This window comes from Anomaloglossus baeobatrachus, chromosome 8 (assembly GCF_048569485.1).
Source record: "Anomaloglossus baeobatrachus isolate aAnoBae1 chromosome 8, aAnoBae1.hap1, whole genome shotgun sequence".
NCBI classification, from domain to species: domain Eukaryota; kingdom Metazoa; phylum Chordata; class Amphibia; order Anura; family Aromobatidae; genus Anomaloglossus; species Anomaloglossus baeobatrachus.
Genome location: NC_134360.1, coordinates 202,540,718 through 202,564,938, shown reverse-complemented (window position 1 = coordinate 202,564,938; position 24,221 = coordinate 202,540,718). Strand labels below are relative to the sequence as shown.

At 49.5% G+C, this 24,221-nt stretch overlaps 1 protein-coding gene and 1 long non-coding RNA gene across 2 annotated transcripts in view; one reads left to right on the top strand and one right to left on the bottom strand.

Annotated features, from left to right (window-relative positions):
- LOC142248779 (uncharacterized) overlaps positions 1-507 on the bottom strand; it is a 43,080-nt gene extending 42,573 nt beyond the window's left edge. The window contains exon 1 of the long non-coding RNA XR_012724942.1: positions 439-507. This is a non-coding gene — a long non-coding RNA (uncharacterized LOC142248779). The remainder of the gene's footprint in view (positions 1-438) is intronic.
- Positions 508-705: 198 nt separating this feature from the next.
- HCCS (holocytochrome c synthase) lies at positions 706-19,840 on the top strand. The gene is made up of 7 exons (XM_075320078.1): positions 706-812; positions 13,127-13,249; positions 15,942-16,081; positions 17,294-17,442; positions 17,761-17,880; positions 19,273-19,359; positions 19,447-19,840. Exons 2-7 carry the CDS (start codon positions 13,132-13,134, stop codon positions 19,643-19,645), a joined length of 813 nt encoding a protein of 270 aa, XP_075176193.1. The 5' UTR covers positions 706-812; positions 13,127-13,131; the 3' UTR covers positions 19,646-19,840.
- The last annotated feature ends 4,381 nt before the right edge of the window (positions 19,841-24,221 follow it).

Below are 24,221 nucleotides of genomic sequence, written 5' to 3'. Positions count from 1 at the left end.
TCAGTCAGGGTCGGTCCGGCGCTCTGAGCGCTGATGAGGGGAGACTGTGCCGTGCCCGTCAGTCAGGGTCGGTCCGGCGCTCTGAGCGCTGCTGAGGGGAGACTGTGCCGTGCCCGTCAGTCAGGGTCGGTCCGGTGCTCTGAGCGCTGATGAGGGGAGACTGTGCCGTGCCCATTAGTCAGGCTCGGGCTGGCAGCCAGCGCACAGGGTGAAGGGCAGAAGCCATGGAAATAAGAGACCTCGCTGTAAATATTGAGTCTTCCCATCTGTCAATAACAGTGTGAGGCTGCCCCTCAGTAACCATAGCAACATTTGATGAAGATCCAATATCACAGAAGCCGTACACTGTCAAAAACATTTTTTTCAGTCTCCGACATTTTGAGCAGAACAGCACAAAGCCCGGCCCAGAACTGCAGGGTCCGCACTGTGGAGGCTCACACTGTGTATTCCGCAATATTGCCTGCTGGGCTCTCACTGGCAGAAGTCCTCTGTATGTGGAGGCTAGTCTACGAAGTGCCCGCATTCTGCGCAGCCGCACACCGGGCACACTTCAGCCCGCACCAAGCCGTTATCAAACTACAGCTCCCAGCATGCACCGCGCCGCAGGGAATTTTGGCTCTACGAGCCACCTGATCATGACATGTACATGACCGCCTATAGTCCCCAATGACGTGTGCGCACGCCTGTTACCTAGGCAACAGCCACAGCCTGACACACCGCATGCGCAATTCATCGTGACGTCATTTTCCGGCGACCTCTCCTCGTGCCGACGAGCCGGAGGATCTAGGAAGAGGACATCTCTCCGGTATCCGGTAAGAGCAGTGTGAGGTAGGAGGGAGATAGTGTGGAGCCCCCAGTATGGCGGGGTGAGCTTAGCTCACTGTATGGAGGCCGAGTACTGAGCTGTGACCGTGACCTCTGCAGTGTACAGGACACAGGACACAGGACACAGGGCACAGGGCAAAGGACCAGACACCTCAGAAGACACGGGATTGAACGGCACAGAACCAGACACTTCACTAGACCGGGCACCTCACAGAGAACCTCACAGGGCGAAGGACCGGGCACCTCACAGGGCACAGAACCAGACACGTCACAAGACCGGGCACCTCACAGGGCACCTCACAGGGCGCAGGACCGGGCACCTCACAGGGCACCTCACAGGGCGCAGGACCGGGCACCTCACAGGGCGCAGGACCGGGCACCTCACAGGGCGCAGGACCGGGCACCTCACAGGGCACCTCACAGGGCGCAGGACCGGGCACCTCACAGGGCCCAGGACCGGGCACCTCACAGGGCCCAGGACCGGGCACCTCACAGGGCCCAGGACCGGGCACCTCACAGGGCGCAGGACCGGGCACCTCACAGGGCACAGAACCAGACACTTCACAAGACCGGGCAACTCACAGGGCACAGAACCAGACACTTCACAAGACCGGGTACCTCACAGGGCGCAGGACCGGGCACCTCACAGGGCACAGAACCAGACACTTCACAAGACCGGGCACCTCACAGGGCACAGAACCAGACACTTCACAAGACCGGGCACCTCACAGGGCACAGAACCAGACACTTCACAAGACCGGGCACCTCACAGGGCACAGAACCAGACACTTCACAAGACCGGGCACCTCACAGGGCACGGAACCAGACACTTCACAAGACCGGGCACCTCACAGGGCACAGAACCAGACACTTCACAAGACCAGGCACCTCACAGGGCGCAGGACCGGGGACCTCACAGGGCGCAGGACCGGGCACCTCACAGGGCGCAGGACCGGGCACCTCAGAGGGCGTGGGACCAGGCACCTCACAGGGCGCAGGACCGGGCACCTCACAGGGCACAGAACCAGACACTTCACAAGACCGGGCACCTCACAGGGCACAGAACCAGACACTTCACAAGACCGGGCACCTCACAGGGCACAGAACCAGACACTTCACAAGACCGGGCACCTCACAGGGCACAGAACCAGACAATTCACAAGACTGGGCACCTCACAGGGCACAGAACCAGACACTTCACAAGACCGGGCACCTCACAGGGCACAGGACCGGGCACCTCACAGGGCACAGGACCGGGCACCTCACAGGGCGCAGGACACAGGACACAGGGCAAAGGACCAGACACCTCAGAAGACACAGGATTGAACGGCACAGAACCAGACACTTCACTAGACCGGGCACCTCACAGAGAACCTCACAGGGCGCAGGACCGGGCACCTCACAGAGAACCTCACAGGGCGAAGGACCGGGCACCTCACAGGGCAGAGAACCAGACACGTCACAAGACCGGGCACCTCACCGGGCACCTCACAGGGCGCAGGACCGGGCACCTCACAGGGCGGAGGACCGGGCACCTCACAGGGCGGAGGACCGGGCACCTCACAGGGCGGAGGACCGGGCACCTCACAGGGCGGAGGACCGGGCACCTCACAGGGCCCAGGACCGGGCACCTCACAGGGCCCAGGACCGGGCACCTCACACGGCCCAGGACCGGGCACCTCACAGGGCACAGAACCAGACACTTCACAAGACCGGGCAACTCACAGGGAACAGAACCAGACACTTCACAAGACCGGGTACCTCACAGGGCGCAGGACCGGGCACCTCACAGGGCACAGAACCAGACACTTCACAAGACCGGGCACCTCACAGGGCACAGAACCAGACACTTCACAAGACCGGGCACCTCACAAGGCACAGAACCAGACACTTCACAAGACCGGGCACCTCACAGGGCACAGAACCAGACACTTCACAAGACCGGGCACCTCACAGGGCGCAGGACCGGGCACCTCACAGGGCGCAGGACCGGGCACCTCACAGGGCGCAGGACCGGGCACCTCACAGGGCGCAGGACCGGGCACCTCACAGGGCGCAGGACCGGGCACCTCAGAGGGCGTGGGACCAGGCACCTCACAGGGCGCAGGACCGGGCACCTCACAGGGCACAGAACCAGACACTTCACAAGACCGGGCACCTCACAGGGCACAGAACCAGACACTTCACAAGACTGGGCACCTCACAGGGCACAGAACCAGACACTTCACAAGACCGGGCACCTCACAGGGCACAGGACCGGGCACCTCACAGGGCACAGGACCGGGCACCTCACAGGGCGCAGGACCGGGCACCTCACAGAGCGCAGGACCGGGCACCTCACAGGGCGCAGGACCGGGCACCTCAGAGGGCGTGGGATCGGGCACCACACAGAACCAGATATTGCAGAGGGCGCAAGAGCGGACACCTTACAGACAGCATATCTTTTCTATCGTATAATTAACCTCCACAGTAATTTAAAATTTAAAGGGGTTTGGATAATATGTTTGGATGGAGTGCTGATTAAAGAGTGTACGTCTGGAATACCAATGGTGTGTACAAGGTGCAAGACTCAAAAACATATAACTATACAATAGGATAAAGAGTTGCACACTAGTCACAATGTATAGGGGAATGATGAAAATCAGAACTGCTATGGGAATACTAGACTGAAAAATACAATGAACTATATGAAAAAATGAAAAATGAAATATGCATAACTGCTATGAATAATAGGAATATAAGAGATGTTTAGCCATTGTATTGATCAATGCAAAAGGGCCCCAAAACCAACGCCAAGGTAATCTCTATTTTTGGGGTCCCTAACCTATGTGTAACCTCACCTGCAGTTAAATGGATGGAGTGCTGGTCTCCTATCATCCCTTCCATTCTATTCAATATATATGGAGCTGACATGAGTGGGTGCCATTGCGATGAAGCATTTATCCAAACCTACTTGGTGAACAGGTCTTTGATGTCCTTTAAGAAGAAATACACCGCTCCTGACCTCTTGGTTGCTGATTGATGTGGTTTTGCTTGAGCTTGGGGCTGTAGCATCATTGCAATTATGGCCTGAATTGTGGACCCTCCCAATGTTTCAGTATGAGGTTGCCTCACCTCTGCAGCGACAAATGCTGTTAGGTTATAGGTGGCCGGATCAGGAGCTGCCCACCCAGGAGGTCTTGACCAACCTCAGTGCTGTGCTTGGCTCTGTAGGAAAAAACCTCAAATTCGTCACATGTTTGGCCCCCCGCTCCTAGACTGCAGTGGTGACTGGTGGCTTTGACAATAAAAGACAAAAGGAAAAAGATCTGGAGAATATGGTGCAAATGCTAATAATCAAATTGAAAAGTTTAATTTAACAAACACTCTGAACTTACCCACATAAGAAGAAGAAGAAGGGTAGAACCCCTTATTTCATCACTGCTGCTGGAAGTTATAAATGGACCTGTCTTCACCAACTTCCCTTGTGTACAAGGTTATGTATTTGCATAGTTCCAGTCTGTACCCAGTTTACAGGAAAAGCCACAAGATTTCACAACTCGTCTATGCCAATAATTCTGGAGACATTGGAGCTAATGTGCATAAAAATAATAATAATTGACTAAACTGAAAGAGGTTCAATTCATGTCATGCACAAATACTATTGGTGCAGCTTTAAATTGTCCATTTTACGGAGAACCTGTCTGCAGAGTTGTGGTTAATTACTAGTATGTTTCTATAGGGCTTGTAAATACCTTTGTAGAAGATTGCCTGTTTACTGAGAATGAGAAAGTCAAGCTATAAAACTGCATTGTGTTGCTGATCGATAGTCATCTGTGCAGTGGAGCAGTGGAGACTAGTCATGATGTCCTTGCTGTTAGCCACTGCCTTGATTGAGGTCCCATTTATGAGCTAGAATGCGGTTATGGGAATGGGGACAGCCATCTTGCTTAAGCTGTGTTGAGAGATGAGCAGTCACATGAACGAGAGAATCCTGTATTCTGAAGATGTTGTTTGATTTGTATTGCACAGTTTTGTGGATATACCCTGAGACCTGTGCAGAGGTCTATGTGCCGTGAGGGGCAGAAGGTGAGCTTTGACATCAATTGAATTAATTTGTCTATGGTGGATCCCATTTTTGGCCCACTTCACACACGCGCACAAAAAAACGCACGTGTCATGTACCGTTTTGACCATTCGTGTGTGACATCCATGTGACATCCGTGTGAAACATACTGGAAAAAACACATGACACTGAAATGTTTTTTTGTGTGTTAAAGATTTGTATAGATTGATTGTGTAGCTATTAGCCAAATAAATAATGAAGAAAAAATTCTGTGAGAGGATATTATCTATATAGATAATTACCTTATTCTGTCTGTCTGTCTGTCTGTCTATCTGTCTGTCTGTCATGCTCCAAAATTGTGTCCTTACGGTGACACAAAGCTGATTGGCCGCTGGGCTCGCCATGGCCCCGCCCCCCCACACCGATTGGCCGCTCGCCCAGGCTGCGCCCCCACACGGATTGGCCAGCCGCTCGCCCAGGCTCCGCCCCCCCCCCACAGATTGGCCTCTCGCCCCGGCACCCTGCAGGCATTGGCAATTCGGCCACGCCCCGCCCCGCCCCCTCACGCAATGCACGCTAGCTCTGGCCCCGCCCCCTCCCTCCCCCCGCGCATTCCCCGAACTGACACGGCTGTCACGGAGGTGAGTACTGTACACCCCCCCCCCCCCCCCCCGCGCATTCCCCGAACTGACACGGCTGTCACGGAGGTGAGTACTGTACTCCCCACAACCCCCCCCACCCCCACCCCCCCGGCCCCCGCTCGCACGGGAGTGGTGTGGATACGTTGGTAACCATGCTCGCATGGTTACAAGCGCATCAAAGTCCTGCTGCGGCGGAAGATCCACACGCACACACATAACAGCACACACACAAACATACACATACATCAGATCACACTCACTCTCACACTCACTCTCACACTCACTCTCACACACACCTCACACACACCTCACACACACCTCACACACACCTCACATCGCATCCACACACTCACAGCATCCGGCGATATCGCTTGCTTCTCGGCCTCGATACTGTGCTGTTGTGACCTTCCAGGACCTGACGGAGGATCACATGGCCAGAGGCATGTGGTATCTCCGGATGTTGTGAGTGTGAGCGCGTATGTGCGATATCGTCAGTGTCTGTGTGTGTGAGTGGATGCGATCGGGTGTGTGTGAGTGGATGCGATCGGGTGTGTGTGAGTGGATGCGATCGGGTGTGTGTGAGTGGATGCGATCGGGTGTGTGTGAGTGGATGCGATCGGGTGTGTGTGAGTGGATGCGATCGGGTGTGTGAGTGTAGGCAGAGGAGCACGGCGTGCTGGAGGAGGCTGGGAGCAGAGAGGCTGATCATGGGGAAGGCTGGGAGGGGGAGGCTGATGCTGGGGGAGACTGGGAGGGGAAGGCTGATGCTGAAGGAGGCTGGGAGGAAGGAGGCTGGGAGGAGAGAGGCTGATCCTGGGGAAGGCTGGGAAGGGGAGGCTGATGCTGAGGGAGGCTGGAAGGAGAGAGGCTGATGCTGGGGGAGGCTGGGAGGAGAGAGGCTGAGGCTGGGAGGAGAGAGGCTGATGCTGGGGAAGGCTGATGCTGAGGGAGGCTGGGAGGGGAAAGCTGATGCTGGGGAAGGCTGGGAGGACGGAGGCTGGGAGGAGAGAGGCTGATCCTGGGGAAGGCTGGGAGAGGGAGGCTGATGCTGGGGGAGGCTGGAAGGAGAGAGGCTGATGCTGGGGGAGGCTGGAAGGAGAGAGGCTGATGCTGGGGGAGGCTGGAAGGAGAGAGGCTGATGCTGGGGGAGGCTGGAAGGAGAGAGGCTGATGCTGGGGGAGGCTGATGCTGGTGGAGGCTGATGCTGGTGGAGGCTGATGCTGGGGGAGGCTGGGAGGAGAGAGGCTGATGCTGGGGGAGGCTGATGCTGGGGGAGGCTGGGAGGAGAGAGGCTGATGCTGGGGAAGGCTGGGAGGAGAGAGGCTGATGCTGGGGACAGAGAGGAGAGGCTGATGCTGGGAGGAGAGAGGCAGATGCTGCGATGACAGAGGCTGATGCTGGGAGGAGAGAGGCTGATGCTGGGGGAGGCTGGGAGGGGGAGGCTGATGCTGGGGGAGGCTGGGACGAGGGAGGCTGATGCTGGTGGAGGCTGATGCTTGGGGAGGCTGATGCTGGGGGAGGCTGGAAGGAGAGAGGCTAATGCTGGTGGAGGCTGATGCTTGGGGAGGCTGGGAGGGGGAGGCTGGGAGGAAGGAGGCTGGGAGGAGAGAGGCTGAGCCTGGGGAAGGCTGGGAACGGGAGGCTGATGCTGAGGGAGGCTGGAAGGAGAGAGGCTGATGCTGGGGGAGGCTGGAAGGAGAGAGGCTGATGCTGGTGGAGGCTGATGCTTGGGGAGGCTGATGCTGGGGGAGACTGGGAGCGGAAGGCTGATGCTGAGGGAGGCTGGGAGGGGGAGGCTGGGAGGAAGGAGGCTGGGAGGAGAGAGGCTGATCCTGGGGAAGGCTGGGAAGGGGAGGCTGATGCTGAGGGAGGCTGGAAGGAGAGAGGCTGATGCTGGGGGAGGCTGGGAGGAGAGAGGCTGATGCTGGGGAAGGCTGATGCTGAGGGAGGCTGGGAAGGGAAAGCTGATGCTGGGGAAGGCTGGGAGGACGGAGGCTGGGAAGAGAGAGGCTGATCCTGGGAAAGGCTGGGAGAGGGAGGCTGATGCTGGAGGAGGCTGGAAGGAGAGAGGCTGATGCTGGCGGAGGCTGATGCTGGGGGAGGCTGGAAGGAGAGAGGCTGATGCTGGTGGAGGCTGATGCTGGTGGAGGCTGATGCTGGTGGAGGCTGATGCTTGGGGAGGCTGGGAGAGGGAGGCTGATGCTGAGGGAGGCTGGGAGAGGTAGGCTGAGAGAAGAGAGGCTGATGCACACACACACACACACACACACACACACACACACACGCGCGCGCGCACTGCACAACACACCACACACACACACAGGGAACCACAAACAACTGCCCTACACAGACACCCACACACACAGACAACGCTGCACACACACAACACCCAACACACAAACACCGCGGCACACACAAATATACGCACATACCGCACAACACACACATTGCACAAAACATACCTCCCCCAAAACACACCACACACACACAAACCGCGCAACACACACACAACGCTACAGACACACAGCGCTCCACAAACAACGCAACACACGCAACACACATACAACACCGCTCTCACCCCCCGTCACACCCAGACAACACCCAGAACATGTACAGCGCCTACACAAACACTTGGTAACTACACATAACAACATCTATATATATATATATATATATATATATATATATATAAACAAAAATCATACATGAACTACACAATACGTAAATTCTAGAATACCCGATGCGTAGAATCGGGCCACCTTCTAGTGATATTATAAGGCTGGGAAGAGCCATGGTTATTGGGCCCTACCCAGCCTAAAAATAGCAGCCCGTAGCCGCCCCAGAAGTGGAGCATCCAAAAACATGTCTATCACATATCCCCATTACTGAGTAATTAAAAAAAAAAAAAATGCACGTACACTTTATTGAAACAAACATTCCCACTTTATTAAACAAATAAAAAAAATAAATAAATTAAAATACCAACTGACATTAAATACCTAACATTAACCCCATATATTATCCCGATTTCTACTGCACCAGGGCATCAGGAAGCGTCGAGGCGAAGCTCCAAAATGTGGCTGTGGGCTGGTATTTTTAGACTGGGAAGGGCCAATTAACCATGGACCTTCTCATCCTGATAATACCAGCCCCCAGCTGTCTGCTTTATCTTTGATGGTGATCAAAAATAGGGGTGGACCCCATGTCTTTTTTATGATTAAATGATTTATTTATTTGATATATGTACTATCTTTCCATCCATCCAGCTATTATCTTTGCATATTTTTAACACATAAAATCAATAATTTCTTGGATGCATTTAATTATGAAACATGTCATGGATGTCATCCCTGTGCTGTACATAGGGGTTTTTTTTCACAGACCCATTGACTTGTATGGGTCTGTGTGATCTGTGTTGCCGGGGAAAATGGACATGTTCCCGTAGGAATCACAGGTACACACAATCCATGTGAAAACATGAAGATGTAAAGATCAACAGATATTTTAATGAGCATGCATGTGGACGTGTCTCCACGAGTGAAAACGGACACCACACGTACTGGAAACATGGACGTGTGAAGACGCCCTATATAAAGACTTTAAACATTAGATTTACAACACAAAGAAGAAGAGGTGGAAATATTTAAATCACAGGATGGATAGATGTATTAGTGTAATGTATTACTGATATGCAAATAGTGGGGGAAAAAAATCTCAATTTATTCAGTATGGAGTATGCATGCCACATGCAGGAATCCCTGCATTTAATACCTCAGCTGCTATCATGGAGGTTATTAATGGCTGTCTGAGGAATGTTCTGCTGCGCTGAATGCACTTGTGCAAATCATCAAGGTCCGCTGCTGGCAGCTCCCTTTGCGATTGCTTACTAATGATATCTCTGATGTGCTCAATGGGAGACAGTTCTGGTGACGCTGCAGCTGTGGAAGCAAGAAGGCTGCTCATAGTAGCACAAGCAGCTAGAGGACTGGCATGGTGTGCGGGGGAGGGGGGGGGGAATTTATAAGATAAAGTCTGTATGTATATATATATGTATGTATGTGCAATAAGTATATATATATATATATTATATATACCGTATATATAAACTATATATGTATGTATGTATATATATATATATATATATATATATATATATATATATATATATATTTACACATTATATATATATATATATATACTAGAAGGTGGCCCGATTCTACGCATCGGGTATTCTAGAATTTACGTATTGTGTAGTTCATGTATGATTTTTGTTCTATATATATATATATATATATATATAGATGTTGTTGTGTGTAGTTACCAAGTGTTTGTGTAGGCGCTGTACATGTTCTGGGTGTTGTCTGGGTGTGACGGGGGGTGAGAGCGGTGTTGTATGTGTGTTGCGTGTGTTGCGTTGTTTGTGGAGCGCTGTGTGTCTGTAGCGTTGTGTGTGTGTTGCGCGGTTTGTGTGTGTGTGGTGTGTTTTGGGGGGAGGTATGTTTTGTGCAATGTGTGTGTTGTGCGGTATGTGCGTATATTTGTGTGTGCCGCGGTGTTTGTTTGTTGGGTGTTGTGTGTGTGCAGCGTTGTCTGTGTGTGTGGGTGTCTGTGTAGGGCAGTTGTTTGTGGTTCCCAGTGTGGTGTGTTGTGCAGTGTGCGCGCGTGTGTGTGTGTGTGTGTGTGTGTGCATCAGCCTCTCTTCTCTCAGCCTACCTCTCCCAGCCTCCCTCCTCCCAGCCTCCCTCAGCATCAGCCTCCCTCTCCCAGCCTCCCCAAGCATCAGCCTCCACCAGCATCAGCCTCTCTCCTTCCAGCCTCCCCCAGCATCAGCCTCCGCCAGCATCAGCCTCTCTCCTTCCAGCCTCCCCCAGCATCAGCCTCCGCCAGCATCAGCCTCTCTCCTTCCAGCCTCCTCCAGCATCAGCCTCCCTCTCCCAGCCTTTCCCAGGATCAGCCTCTCTCCTCCCAGCCTCCGTCCTCCCAGCCTTCCCCAGCATCAGCTTTCCCCTCCCAGCCTCCCTCAGCATCAGCCTTCCCCAGCATCAGCCTCTCTCCTCCCAGCCTCAGCCTCTCTCCTTCCAGCCTCCCCCAGCATCAGCCTCTCTCCTTCCAGCCTCCCTCAGCATCAGCCTCCCCTTCCCAGCCTTCCCCAGGATCAGCCTCTCTCCTCCCAGCCTCCTTCCTCCCAGCCTCCCCCTCCCAGCCTCCCTCAGCATCAGCCTTCCGCTCCCAGTCTCCCCCAGCATCAGCCTCCCCAAGCATCAGCCTCCACCAGCATTAGCCTCTCTCCTTCCAGCCTCCCCCAGCATCAGCCTCTCTCCTTCCAGCCTCCCTCAGCATCAGCCTCCCGTTCCCAGCCTTCCCCAGGATCAGCCTCTCTCCTCCCAGCCTCCTTCCTCCCAGCCTCCCCCTCCCAGCCTCCCTCAGCATCAGCCTTCCCCTCCCAGTCTCCCCCAGCATCAGCCTCCCCAAGCATCAGCCTCCACCAGCATTAGCCTCTCTCCTTCCAGCCTCCCCCAGCATCAGCCTCCCCAAGCATCAGCCTCCACCAGCATCAGCCTCCCTCGTCCCAGCCTCCCCCAGCATCAGCCTCCCCCTCCCAGCCTCCCCCAGCATCAGCCTCTCTCCTCCCAGCATCAGCCTCTCTCATCCCAGCATCAGCCTCTCTCCTCCCATCATCAGCCTCTCCTCTCTGTCCCCAGCATCAGCCTCTCTCCTCCCAGCCTTCCCCAGCATCAGCCTCTCTCCTCCCAGCCTCCCCCAGCATCAGCCTCTCTTCTTCCAGCCTCCCCCAGCATCAGCCTCTCTCCTTCCAGCCTCCCCCAGCATCAGCCTCCCTCTCCCAGCCTTCCCCAGGATCAGCCTCTCTCCTCCCAGCCTCCGTCCTCCCAGCCTTCCCCAGCATCAGCTTTCCCCTCCCAGCCTCCCTCAGCATCAGCCTTCCCCAGCATCAGCCTCTCTCCTCCCAGCCTCAGCCTCTCTCCTTCCAGCCTCCCCCAGCATCAGCCTCTCTCCTTCCAGCCTCCCTCAGCATCAGCCTCCCCTTCCCAGCCTTCCCCAGGATCAGCCTCTCTCCTCCCAGCCTCCTTCCTCCCAGCCTCCTTCAGCATCAGCTTTCCCCTCCCAGTCTCCCCCAGCATCAGCCTCCCCCTCCCAGTCTCCCCCAGCATCAGCCTCCCCCTCCCAGCCTTCCCCATGATCAGCCTCTCTGCTCCCAGCCTCCTCCAGCACGCCGTGCTCCTCTGCCGACACTCACACACCCGATCGCATCCACTCACACACACCCGATCGCATCCACTCACACACACCCGATCGCATCCACTCACACACACCCGATCGCATCCACTCACACACACCCGATCGCATCCACTCACACACACCCGATCGCATCCACTCACACACACCCGATCGCATCCACTCACACACACCCGATCGCATCCACTCACACACACCCGATCGCATACACTCACACACACAGACACTGACGATATCGCACATACGCGCTCACACTCACAACATCCGGAGATACCACATGCCTCTGGCCATGTGATCCTCTGTCAGGTCCTGGAAGGTCACAACAGCACAGTATCGAGGCCGAGAAGCAAGCGATATCGCCGGATGCTGTGAGGTGTGTGTGAGGTGTGTGTGAGGTGTGTGTGAGGTGTGTGTGAGGTGTGTGTGAGGTGTGTGTGAGGTGTGTGTGAGGTGTGTGTGAGGTGTGTGTGAGGTGTGTGTGAGAGTGAGTGTGAGAGTGAGTGTGAGAGTGAGTGTGATCTGATGTGTGTGTATGTTTGTGTGTGTGCTGTTATGTGTGTGCGTGTGGATCTTCCGCCGCAGCAGGACCTTGATGCGCTTGTAACCATGTGAGCATGGTTACCAACGTATCCACACCACTCCCGTGCGAGCGGGGGCCGGGTGGGGGGGAGTACAGTACTCACCTCCGTGACAGCCGTGTCAGTTCGGGGAATGCGCGGGGGGGGGGGGGAGTACAGTACTCACCTCCGTGACAGCCGTGTCAGTTCGGGGAATGCGCGGGGGGAGGGAGGGGGCGGGGCCAGAGCTAGCGTGCATTGCGTGAGGGGGGCGGGGCGTGGCGTGGCCGAATTGCCAATGCCTGCAGGGTGCCGGGGCGAGAGGCCAATCTGTGGGGGGGCGGAGCCTGGGCGAGCGGCTGGCCAATCCGTGTGGGGGCGCAGCCTGGGCGAGCGGCCAATCGGTGTGGGGGGGCGGGGCCATGGCGAGCCCAGCGGCCAATCAGCTTTGTGTCACCGTAAGGACACAATTTTGGAGCATGACAGACAGACAGAATAAGGCAATTATCTATATAGATATATATAAATATATATTATATATATTATTATTATTTTATTTTAGCTTTTTTTTTTTTTTTTTTTTTGTTACCCTACATTGCAATCATGCCGGTAATAATAGCAGGATGGCTGTTGAAAAGTTTCCGCCTATCAGGAGTCCCATTCCTCATTAACGTGGAAAAAAATAAATCGCTCTCCATATGTCTAATGGACACTGAATTGTCTTTCATTTACAGATTTCTGAACTGTCCAATGCCATGTAACATATAGTAAGTGTACGTGTATTTATTTCTTTTTATCATCAGGAAAAATGGGCACATCTACATCAGCCCAATCTTCTCCGCACCCTTCCCCTGCTGTATCAGTGAGTGCAGACTCGGCCACGTCGCCCCCTGCAGGATGTCCAATGCATCAAAAAAAGATGGAAGGTATTTGTGAATTTTCTCTAATATTCTGATTGAAGTTCTATTCATGGAAGATTTGATTTGTTGCCAGATTATTTTAAGATTGTTCATCTGCTTTTTGTGTAAAATATTGCAGTAAAGTTGTGTTCACAAAGGATGGATTTGGTGCAGAAAATGTCTGCTGGAATCTGCAGGGGCGTCTGCAGCAGGACTTCCATCCTAAATAGTGCTGATCCCTTTACTCCTTGTCTGGTCTCCTGCCGATCTGTGTGACCCAGCCTCCTGTAATGACCTCTGGATAGGACAGCTGCGGTGTCATAGGAAGGCTAGAGTCACATCACCGTGTTTTCTCTCATCTGAGAAAATGGGTCCAATGTGATAATCTGAGTGGGATCCGTTTTTCGTTTTTCTTTTTTTTTTTTTTTTTTTTTTTTTCCGGCTGTGGATAAGGTGGGGGAAAAAAAACGAATCACACATGGATGCCATCTGAGTGCAGTTTTTTTTATTTATTTATTTTTTTAAATTTTTTTTCCACCAGTCCATTAACATGCTGGGCCGAGTGCGATCCTGTTTACTGAGGGAAATCGTGCATGTTGACTTTTTTTTTTTTTCTATTTTTTTTTTGGACAGACTCTGTCCAAGTAAAAGAATCGGACTTTTCCATAGAATTACATTGGTCTGATTGTGATCCAATCATTTGCCGGATCGTATTGTGACCGATGGGACCAAAAAATATGGTTGTCTGCAGGAATCCGAAGCGTTATACAGGCACCAGCAAAGGACACTTGGAAATCCAGATTTTATATCCTCCCTGTTCTTTTCCACAATGTGTTGATACGTTTGGATAAAGTCTCATCCGCTTGTAATATATTGTGAGTCTTCTACCTGCAACATCTGGACAAAAAAAATCTGCAGCATTTCTACCTGTGTGAACATTCCCTATAAGTATCCAGCATTTCTGTATATTCTTTATGACATTAGCTTTGGCAGCATAGTGAACACACTGCTTGTTTGCTGGTGGAAAATCCTTATATAAAAGCTGATACCCCAATATGTTAATAATATGGGCTAGAGATGTATAGTAGTCAATGTAGAGAAGTACCCTAAAGCAAAAGACTAAAATATAACTTTTAATATAAATAGTATTTAAATCATTTAACAAACAACACACATAGTGCCAGTGCTCAAAAAGCAAAGTGCAGAATAAAAGAAAAGATTATTGCAGATCTCACAGGGCCGGACGTCAGTCAGCACCCTTGGAAAAATATTATTAAATTGTCCCTTGTCATGCCCCATGTAGTACTTCTGTCCTAACAAGGGCAGCACCCAAGTGTGGAGTCTGTCCCCAAAATAATTTTCTTAAAGGGCCCTCCTGACGCGTTTCTTCCTTAGTGTAAAGGATTAATCCGACGAGATGCATAAATGCTTTATGCTTAGAGCGCGCTCACACATCCGGCTTTTCGCCGGTTTGACGGATGCGGCGCACGCCAGTACAGTATGATACAGTACAGTGGCAGCACCGCAACTTCCGGGTCACATGCTCCGGTCACATGACAGCATGTGACCGGCGCTTGTTGCGCTGCCACTGTACTGTATACACTGTACTGGCATGCGCCGGATCCGTCAAACCGTCGAAAAGCCGGATGTGTGAGCGCGCCCTTATTCTGCCACTGCAGTATGACATTTATGCATCTCCCCTGATGAACCCTTTACACTAAAGGAAGAAACGCATCAAATGGGCCCTGAGAAAAAAATATTTTGGTGACATACTCCACACTTGGGTGCTGTCCTTGTTAGGGCGGAAGTACTACATGGGCATGACCAGGGACAATTTAATCATTTTTTTTGCAAGAGTGCGAACTGATTTCTGGCCCTGTTCATTGCTTTATGGATTGTGACTGGTCTCCCTGAGGAGCAGGATTGGGTGAGATCTGCAATAATCTTTTCTTTTATTCTGGAAAATCCTTACCATAGGACAGTAGCATTATTGTGGATGATGATGATAACTTAGGGGTACTTTGCACGTTGTGACATCGCTACTGCGATACCGTCAGGGTGAAATCGAAAGTGACGCACATCCGGTGCCGGTAACGATGTCTCAACGTGTAAAGCCTAGATGCACCAATAAACGATTGCAAAAACGTCGTAAATCGGTGATCTGTGTAGTGTCGGGCATTTCCATAATGTTGCACCAATATGAGATACGATGTTGTTCATCGTTCCTGCGGAAGCACACATCGCTGTGTATGAAGCCGCAGTAGCGAGGAACATCTCCTTACCTGCCTCCACCGGCTATGAGGAAGGAAGGAGGTGGGCGGGATGTTTACGTCCCCCTCATCTCCGCCCCTCCGCTTCTATTGGTCGCCTGCCATGTGACCTTGCTGTGACGCCGCACGACCTGCCCCCTTAGGAAGGAGGCGGGTCGCCAGCCAGAGCGACGTCGCAGGACAGGTGAGTGCATGTGAAGCTGCCGTAGCGATAATGTTCGCTACGGCAGCTATCACAAGAGATCGCATGTGCGACGGGGGCAGGTACTATCGCGCTCGGCATCGCAAGCATCGACTAGTAATGTCGCAGCGTGCAAAGTACCCCTTAGTGTCTAAATGCAGATTGTCCTTTCACTTCCTACGCTGCCATCTTTTCAAGGTCATCGTTAATGATTGGGAATTTAATGCTCTGTGCACATTCTAATTCAGTCATCTGTATGTCATTAAAGCGACAGGATGTCCGATGCACAAAGACGTTTCACAGACTGCGGAGAACTGCTCAGGTCCCGGTCATCAGGAGAGAGCCTATGAATATGTCCAGTGTCCAATGAGAGCGAGCGGTAAAGAGGACATTGACCCCAGCAATATGGTAAGATGGGATTGTATGAAAGGTATTTCTGATGGAAAATGTCTTCCAGATTAAGTGTTTCCCAATTGAATATTATGGTGGTGTTGACTGGTTAACCCCTTTGTGACCTAGGACGTATTAGTACATCCTATGTGAGGTCCACACACACCCCATGCAGAGGACTGATACGATACACCGCTGACATCAGCGACTAGAGCTAGCTCTGATTCTTGCTGTTTAACAGTCTTAGTTCGAAGTTGATTTCTGACATTGCCTCCCTTCTCCATGCATTGTGAACTCATGGGACAGATAGGCAGCTGAGGCCACCCCATGGTTGTCATCTTAGGCTATGTTCACATGTCCAGTAATCATCCCTTAGAATGGATCCAGCAGCAATCCGTGGGCCAAAAAGTTCTGCAAATACAACTTTCTTGTCCGTTTTGAAAAAATTGATTTTTGCAGGATCTGTTTTTTTTAACATTGGAGTCTATGGAAAATGGATCCGTTAACAGATCGCTATTTATCTTCCATTTGAAGCGGATCCAGTAAGAAAAAAAACGGATCCTTTACAAATGAAAGAAAAATGGACGGCTAAATAGCAGTCAGTTAACGGACCCATTTTCCATGGACAAAAAACGGATCCTGCAAAAAAAAAACCAATTTTTCTTCCATACAGACAAAGTTGTGTTTGCATCTTTTTTGAAAACTGATCCGGTCTAACGGATGATTACTGGACATGTGAACCCCCCCCCAAAAAGATACAGTGAAAAGGATCACAACATTGCATGTACCAATAAAAGCACCAACTCTCCACGCAAAAGCGAGGCATCACACAGCTTAATTGATGGAAATACAAAATTCTGAGTGTCTGAAGATGGTGACACAAACCAATTTTTTTCCTTTAACAAAATTTCACAATCTTTTTCACCCCCTTCCCAAAAAAATATATAGAAGTTTGACATCGCTATTTTTGTACTGACCTAGAGATCATGTTGACCATTCAAGTTTTCCGCACAATAAAATAAAATATTCAAGGTTGCAGGTGGCGAGCGGCCGCTCTTTGGGTGCAGCCGGCCCGGGATAAGAAGTCACATCACTCTCTGCGAACAGCGGCACCGCTGCGGGAGGGGAGAGTTCACTGTTTTATTTAGGGTCCTGAATTGTCAAGTACTGGACAACCCTTTTAAATAAAGAATGAAGCGACAGTGAGTAAACATATATATTTTTCTTTAGATGCCACCTCCGAACCAGACTCCAGCGCCAGATCAGCCTTTCTCCCTTTCATTGAACAGAGAAGAATCTACTATTCCTCGCTCCAACACCGAGAAAAATTGGGTGTATCCATCAGAGCAAATGTTTTGGAATGCAATGCTCAGGAAGGGGTAAGTAGCTCGGGACCTCCATGTTTTATGGCCACAGCTCCACAGCGCAGGGTCTCCGGCTGGCCGTTGCAGTACCACAGATCAAGTACCAGCTCATTCATACCAGTTGATTCTCTAAGGGCTCTAAGGGTGAGGAAAGGCTGGAGATCTGGCACCTCTCACTTCATCATGCTGCTCTCAGATTACATAGCAAAAACCTGCTGGCAGATTCCCCTTTAAAACCAAAAAAACAATGAAGAAAATTGTATAGCGCAGCGGTCGATACAAGATGTAAATAAATATTATTTTAAAATGATTAATGAACCTTATGTCTTTAAGGTGGAAATGGAAGGACGATGACCTTAAACCTGAAGATATGAATAATATAATCAAGATTCACAATCAGAACAATGAACAGGCCTGGTCCGAGATCCTGAAGTGGGAAGCTCTCCATGCCAGGTAAGAACGCCTGTGTGTCGTGGGATCATTTACACATAGTCATTATTACTTTTATTCTACACTTTTCTCATTATAGTTTGTTGTATCACTGAGCTTCTCTCTCGCTCTTTCTGCTGGTACATCTTATTACGATAGGATTGGGATTGTATCACTCTATCTGCCTTGGGGGGTTACGGTGAAAGTGGCCCACTGACATCTACTTACACGTTATAAGCACAGAGTAAAAGTGAACTCTCCTAAAAGGAAACCAGACTAATTTTCTGTGTATGTAATGGGTACCTATCGCACCTAGACAATACAGAATTATTACGGGTGGTATAAATATTTGTGCGCGTCCTAAAAAGATAAGTTTTTTTTTCAACTTTTAAAATTGGGTCAAATTTGAAAGTGCTCATAAAAGCGAGCATCTTATTAAAAATCTTCTACGTCCTGAAGAAGTTTTTCTTTTTTTTCTTTTAGTTTTCTGCTCGTTACCGAGGTTATTGGCCACCTCTACTGTGCAACAGAGGTGACTGGTTTCTTGGGTGACTTTCACATTGTGCTTTTACTTACGTTCAGTGGTCCCGTCAGGGCATCCGTCCGAACCGCCCCTGCCCTACCCTGCAAAGCGTGCTTCGGACGCATGCGCCGACAGGGCCATTGACTATAATGGAGCAGACTCCGGTAGCGTGTGCTCTGTCTTGCTCCATTTCCGGGCATGTACATAGTCGACTATGTTCGGGTGTCTACCTGCAGAAAACGTATATGCCCGAAAATGGTGCAAGACCGAGAACACGCTACCGGAGTCTGCTCCATTATAGTCAATGGCCCTATTGGCGCATGCATTCGAAACACGCTTTGCAGGGTGGGGGAGGGGTGATTCGGACGGATGCCCCGACGGGACCACTGAACGTAAGTAAAAGCGCAATGTGAAAGGGGTCTTAGGCAAGGCGCGTGCGTTTTCAAGTGTTGCTCCGAGGCTGCCAGACACTTGTTGCTGCCATACATCCGAGGCAGAGCAATGAGAGGCCACGGGTCATACCAGTGGTGTTGTCCACGTCACTGATCCAAGCTGTCAATCATGAGGGGAGCACCCTCCTTTCTCGTTTCATTGGGGGACACAGGACCGTGGGTTCTTCTTTCAACAACTGTCTCGAAAGCCTTTGGCTCACCATCAATATACTTTCTCGCCTGGGATGGCTAAACAATCGGCACAGCCATCCTAGGCGAGAAAGCGTGTCGATGGTGATCTGAAGGCTTTCGAGACAGTCGTCGAAAGAAGATGTCACGGACCTGTGTCCCCCAATCAAGACTCAGAGATTTACGGTGAGTACACACAAATCCTTCTTGAAGACTGAAGATAAGAATTACCCTCATCAGTATTTCCCACTAATCTCTTCTCTTTCATTGCAGAGAGTGTCCCTGTGGCCCAAGTCTTGTTCGTTTTGGTGGAAAAGCAAAAGAGTTTTCCCCGCGAGCGCGTATCCGCTCGTGGATGGGGTATGGTATTTTGACTCCTTCCGTTGATTGTTTTCCATGTATCACGGAGCAGTTCTGATTTGCACATATCCTTTTTGTTTTCCACAGCTATGAACTTCCCTTTGACCGTCACGATTGGATTGTAAATCGCTGCGGGCAGGAGGTCCGGTACGTCATCGACTATTATGATGGAGGAGAAGTCGATAAAAACTATCAGTTCACAATCTTGGACGTCCGCCCGGCTTTTGACTCCATGACTGCCGTCTGGGACAGGATGAAGGTGGCCTGGTGGCGCTGGACATCCTAATCTATCTAAGGACTTGCTTGTCAGACCTCTAAAAACTGTACTTTACAGCTTTTATTGCAGTGATCCATTGCCAGACTGCCATCGCCATTATACATTTTGTCCAGTATTTAACGTTATGTACATAGAAAAAAAAATCTTTAAAAAAATGCTGTTTTCATTTGTTCTTAAAAATATAAGAAAATATATTAAAAACCAGCAGCGTGTCCGTACAATCATGTATATACTGCAGCATTAGCCTGAAACCGGCATCTATAGTGCTGGATACAGCTGCGCGGGGACTGTACAATTAGTCATTAATTATTCCCTACCAGTTAAATGGCAGCTATCAACCTATTAAAGGGCACGGGATATGTGCCAACAGTTTGTCTCCCTTCTTATGACTGCTGGGACCCGTATCAGCCATTATAATAGGGGCTCCTTGTCCCTGTGTGACTGTAGGGAGGAGTTTCATTGGAAGACCATCAAACACTCACCCCGCCTCATCCATGTCAACCACTGAGCCACCATGCCGCATATATATATATATATATATATATATATATATATATATATATATATAGATATATATATATATATATATATATATATATGTATGTGTATATATATATATATATATATATATATATATATATACATATATATATGTATATATATACAGTTAGGTCCAGAAATATTTGGACAGTGACACAAGTTTTGTTATTTTAGCTGTTTACAAAAACATGTTCAGAAATACAATTATATATATTATATGGGCTGAAAGTGCACACTCCCAGCTGCAATATGAGAGTTTTCACATCCAAATCGGAGAAAGGGTTTAGGAATCATAGCTCTGTAATGCATAGCCTCCTCTTTTTAAAGGGACCAAAAGTAATTGGACAAGGGACTCTAAGGGCTGCAATTAACTCTGAAGGCGTCTCCCTCATTAACCTGTAATCAATGAAGTAGTTAAAAGGTCTGGGGTTGATTCCAGGTGTGTAGTTTTGCATTTGGAAGCTGTTGCTGTGACCAGACAACATGCGGTCTAAGGAACTCTCAATTGAGGTGAAGCAGAACATCCTGAGGCTGAAAAAAAGGAAAAAATCCATCAGAGAGATAGCAGACATGCTTGGAGTAGCAAAATCAACAGTCGGGTACATTCTGAGAAAAAAGGAATTGACTGGTGAGCTTGGGAACTCAAAAAGGCCTGAGCGTCCATGGATGACAACAGTGGTGGATGATCGCTGCATACTTTCTTTGGTGAAGAAGAACCCGTTCACAACATCAACTGAAGTCCAGAACACTCTCAGTGAAGTAGGTGTATCTGTCTCTAAGTCAACAGTAAAGAGAAGACTCCATGAAAGTAAATACAAAGGGTTCACATCTAGATGCAAACCATTCATCAATTCCAAAAATAGACAGGACAGAGTTAAATTTGCTGAAAAACACCTCATGAAGCCAGCTCAGTTCTGGAAAAGTATTCTATGGACAGATGAGACAAAGATCAACCTGTACCAGAATGATGGGAAGAAAAAGTTTGGAGAAGAAAGGGAACGGCACATGATCCAAGGCACACCACATCCTCTGTAAAACATGGTGGAGGCAACGTGATGGCATGGGCATGCATGGCTTTCAATGGCACTGGGTCACTTGTGTTTATTGATGACATAACAGCAGACAAGAGTAGCCGGATGAATTCTGAAGTGTACCGGGATATACTTTCAGCTCAGATTCAGCCAAATGCCGCAAAGTTGATCGGACGGCGCTTCATAGTACAGATGGACAATGACCCCAAGCATACAGCCAAAGCTACCCAGGAGTTCATGAGTGCAAAAAAGTGGAACATTCTGCAATGGCCAAGTCAATCACCAGATCTTAACCCAATTGAGCATGCATTTCACTTGCTCAAATCCAGACTTAAGACGGAAAGACCCACAAACAAGCAAGACCTGAAGGCTGCGGCTGTAAAGGACTGGCAAAGCATTAAGAAGGAGGAAACCCAGCGTTTGGTGATGTCCATGGGTTCCAGACTTAAGGCAGTGATTGCCTCCAAAGGATTCGCAACAAAATATTGAAAATAAAATTATTTGGTTTGGGTTTGGTTTATTTGTCCAATTACTTTTGACCTCCTAAAATGTGGAGTGTTTGTAAAGAAACATGTACAATTCCTACAATTTCTATCAGATATTTTTGTTCAAACCTTCAAATTAAACGTTACAATCTGCACTTGAATTCTGTTGTAGAGGTTTCATTTCAAATCCAATGTGGTGGCATGCAGAGCCCAACTCGCCAAAATTGTGTCACTGTCCAAATATTTCTGGACCTAACTGTATATATATGTATATATATATATATATATATATATATATAAATATAATGTCTCTCGTATATATCTCTCCAAAGGTCTACTGCAGTGTAACATTTGGGAGAAGTAGTTAGGAACTCTCCTCTTGGATTCGTCACTTCATCCCTGGTTGGCATTTTAAAGGAAACCTGTCCACTGATTCCTGAATAACGGGAAGCATAAAAAGAGACCAGCTGTATTATCGCAGCCGTGTATGCTTCAATCTCAAATCCTGCAGTGTTTCAAAGATAATGTTACACCGCTTTCTGGGTCTGGGGTAATTTCCCACCATCTCCTCTCCTCTCTTTGCTGACCTTGATTTACAGGTCCATATCTATAGATAAGGAGAAACCTGTCAATCTAGGTGAGTGGTGCCGGGAGCAAACCTCTGTGACTAGTCCTGGTAGGCACATTGTTTCCTGCCACACCGTTTCACAGAGAAGCATACAGGTCTGTGATAAGAGCCGCTCTCTGATTCTTCTTCTTCTTGTTGGTTTGGGCAGCATGAAGCAACCGCAGGATCCTCTTTTAAAATGACGGCCAATGATGAGAAGACCGGTCCAAAAGACGATATTCTGAAACTGTGACATGCCTATAAATAATGTTGGGGACCACACGGCTGGGACCTGCTCCAATAGCTATGACTGACCGTCCACCTTATATGTGTGCACATGGGGAGAGACCCATCAGTCAAAGAAAGCTGGAGAGGCTTCTCCTTGACTGATGGGTCTCTTCCCATGCGCACACATAAGGTGGACAGTCAGTCATGGGTATTGGGGCAGGTCTTGACCATGTAGTCCCCACCTTTATTTAAAAGTTTGTTTTCCCTCAAATTTCGCAGTGTTTCAGAGTAACACATACAAGGCTACAACCACGGGTGAGATTCTGGCTTTTCGATTTATTATGGCCATGTGAAAATTCAGAACATTGGTACTGCCTGGAAATTATCCAGCAGTATTAAGTCTGGTAAGATGTAAAGTTTCTTTTACACAAGTCCTAATGTGTTTTCTGCTACTTGGCTATGCATGGGTTATCAATAGAAGATCAATGGGGGGTCCGAGATCCAACCCCACACCACAGCTGCTGGATGTACGGTGCCATTCTCCGGTAATACAGCTCTGCTCCCATTGACGTGAATAGGAGAATGCTCCCTACAAACAGCTCATAGCTTGATTGGGCAGGTTTTGGTCTCCCACTGACCTGATGATGTATCCTAAGGACACATCATCCGTATCTACGTGGTGGACATTCCCTTTAAGGCTATGTGCGCACAGTGCATTTTTCGCGGCGTTTTTGCGCGTTTTTCGGGTGCGTTTTTGGCCTCAAAACTGCAGGACTTTGCTTCCCCAGCAAAGTCTATGAGTTTTCATTTTCGCTGTCCGCACACATCTGTTTTTTTTACCTGCGTTTTTGAGTTAAAAAAAAAAATGGACATGTCAGTTCTTTCCTGCGTTTTTCTGTGTTTTCCGCCCATGCAATGCATTTGAAAAACGCAGCAAAACGCAGAGATCAAAAACGCAGCAAAACGCAGCCAAAAACGGACCAAATCGCGGCAAAAACGCAGGTGCGTTTTTGTGCGTTTTTAGCGGCCAAAAACGCACAAAAACGCAGCGTCAAAAAGACGCAGTGTGCGAACCGAGCCTAACATGGACTTCTCTGTTTGTTTCTCAGACTTCAATGTTTCACGTCAATGGTAGGCGCCTACATTGGTCCAAAAAATGTCTCATGACAGAGGCTATAAGGAAATATAGGTCCTGGTGCCCCAAATCTGCCCCATATGTTCCATTGAGGGGTTATATCTGTAATAACACCAGAATAGTCATGCTTTTTGAATTATTTTTCACAATTTTTTTGTTTTTTAAAGGACAAGGGAATGATCACACAGAGTACAGGGTGTAAACCCTATAGGTTTTTTTTTTTCTTTTTCCGGATTTGTCACAGGAAAATGTTTTTCTTTTGTAACAGCGTCATCCAAATAGATTTAGACAAATCACTGCGGAATTAAAATCTGCCTGACCATGACATGCGGCACACACGTTACAGTATGTCAGTAGATTTCTGTGGGTTTCACTGCGGATTTTAGGCCGGAGTCACAGTGGCATATGACTTGCGCGAGTGCAATGTCAGAAAATCTGGCGTTGCAATCAGACCCATTTTAGACAATGCTGCTGCTCAGATCTGTGAGGTATTTTCCTCTGCCCTAAACGGACTGAGGTAAAAATCGCAGCATGCAGAGATTGAGGGCTCGTTTCCTTC